Consider the following 2,107-nt stretch of genomic DNA (forward strand, 5'->3'; position numbering starts at 1 on the left):
AAAGGGGAGGTCAACACAAATTTATTGCACAAGGAAAAACTTTGCAACGATAATTTCGAGTTTCGTAGGCTCTGTCCATCGAATATTCAGCCGAAGTACGGTATGTTTTACAGCCCTGAACACTGTAAACGAATTGCGACTGATGTTTGTAGTATTCTATTATGTATCAAACAAACACTGAGACTGTCGGTGCAGTATTTGTAGTGTTCTATTATTTATCAAACAAATACTGATATTGTCGGTGTAGGCTAATCGCAAGCCAGAGGTTTTCGACATGGATGCATACTGTTCTCGCCGATTTGCGCAACCTTGGGCTTATAGTCTGCATCTTTGTAGTCAGGTTCTTTTCTCCGGGCAAGATCCATGAATTTCTACATTTGCTTTCATTAATTGTAATCGGTTGCATGCTCTCGCGAGGTGCACTGTGCACTGTATGTGAATGTGGTATATTAATCGACGACCTAGAGGCTGCGGTCAAATTTGTTTTATCCGTTTTATGCTTGTATATGTAGGAGTGCATAGTTTGAGACTCTTTGTCGTGGCCGAGGCAAAATTTGTCGGACAACAACAGGAATTTAAACGCAATGGTGCAAGACTGGCGCACTTGTGACACAAGGTTTGCCCGTTGACCCACACTGCGCAACCAGCGCGGGCTGAGAGGCCCCTCAGAGATGCATTCGTTTTAATGTTAATCTTTTGATGTGCCTCACTGAATGAAACACCGCCTCTGCTCCCTCTTTCAGGTAAGCAGATTGTTCGATTTCAGTCATCTATACTGCCTCTTCTATTGAAAACCACAGACGCACCCCATAGCCCCTGCTATCGGGTTTTCGTTCTCAGCATTCGCGCTGCAAACCCCAAGGCGACATCTCAGGAAACCAATTTCGACCCTCTGCGGTAGAGCCGGTGTTAAGATCGCGTTTATCTGCTTGATCTATTCGACATCAAACTGAGACGATGTTCAAGACTCACGTCATTATTGATGAGATGGGAAACTCCCCAATGTTCAAGCCTATCGCAAGGGCAAAAGCAGTGTCTCCTCCTGAGATAACTTTCCCCCCCTCCAATGGTATGGATGTGTCGATGTCTTCGAGACAAATTCAATGACCCTGGTATGATGAATTTACCTTTTGGGCCCTTCCTAAACCCACAGTATCGAAGCACAATGATATCAAAGGCGCCAAAGGCATGGCCTTTATGCCCCAGAGTCTGCGAAATAATCTTTTCGCTGTTTCAGCGTCATTCTCTATCTCTAAAAAGATGACTGTGTCATCATCATGTTTTAGTTTGACAAGTCTCCGTCTTCTGCGCATGTGAAAAAACACATTCAAAAACAAAATACGGTCAAGCAAGAGTACGGAAACCACTCGTTCAAGAGCACCTGTTCTTGCCATGTGAGCCTAATTGACCTGAAACATGATATACACCGTAGTCGCCTGAATACGAATTCGCATCGCAACGGCACCTGCGCTATATACGTACGGTATGCCCACATGTTTTCGTACTGAGTGAGTCTTTCCATAGCCTTAAAGTTCGTCTGACTAGTGTCTATTGGACCGTTGTCCTCATACAAGGATAGTTTTCGACATGTTTTTCTTGACTTGCACTTTCTCGACAAGAAAGGAAAAGATACCCAATCCACCACACTTGAATTCTGGCATGGGACCAGAAAGAACTTTGTGAGAATTGCATGTTCTTCCTGGTCGTTTCTAGATATGTCTGAAAAAGCAGCTTTTTAATCCACCTTAAAACCGCATGTAAAATAACTTAGAAAAACCAAAAACGTCAGTTTAGAAAAGGGATCTAGGTACTCGATCTGCTTTACAATCCTGATCTTTCGGCGTGTTCAGAGGTGCAATCCCAATGTTCTGCAAGATGTTACAGTACAGTATTGCCGAAAACAAGTACGTTAAGGAAATGGTGTCCAAGAATGCTTTTTAAATAATCAATTTAATAATATATCTATTTTTCAAAAAAAAAGAGCTGTCCTCATACAGTATGAGGTCCCGGTCGGATAGACACTACACGTGTAGCTAGCGGCAGCAATGTACAAGTACAGTCCATGTACCGCACCTCTACACTGAATAAAAAATAACGATGAAACAGA

At 43.0% G+C, this 2,107-nt stretch overlaps 1 protein-coding gene across 1 annotated transcript; it reads right to left on the bottom strand.

The window, feature by feature from the left end:
• Positions 1-1,100: 1,100 nt before the first annotated feature.
• Positions 1,101-1,394, bottom strand: CHC_T00001063001 (hypothetical protein). Its single transcript, XM_005718527.1, has one exon. It carries the CDS (start codon positions 1,392-1,394, stop codon positions 1,101-1,103), a length of 294 nt encoding a protein of 97 aa, XP_005718584.1.
• Positions 1,395-2,107: the final 713 nt, after the last annotated feature.

This window comes from Chondrus crispus, genomic scaffold (assembly GCF_000350225.1).
Source record: "Chondrus crispus Stackhouse genomic scaffold, scaffold_393, whole genome shotgun sequence".
Lineage (NCBI taxonomy): Eukaryota > Rhodophyta > Florideophyceae > Gigartinales > Gigartinaceae > Chondrus > Chondrus crispus.

What these genes read in the sequence shown, in the direction of transcription:
- CHC_T00001063001 (XM_005718527.1), bottom strand. Translation starts at nt 1,394, where the DNA reads ATGGCAAGAACAGGTGCTCTTGAACGAGTGGTTTCCGTACTCTTGCTT.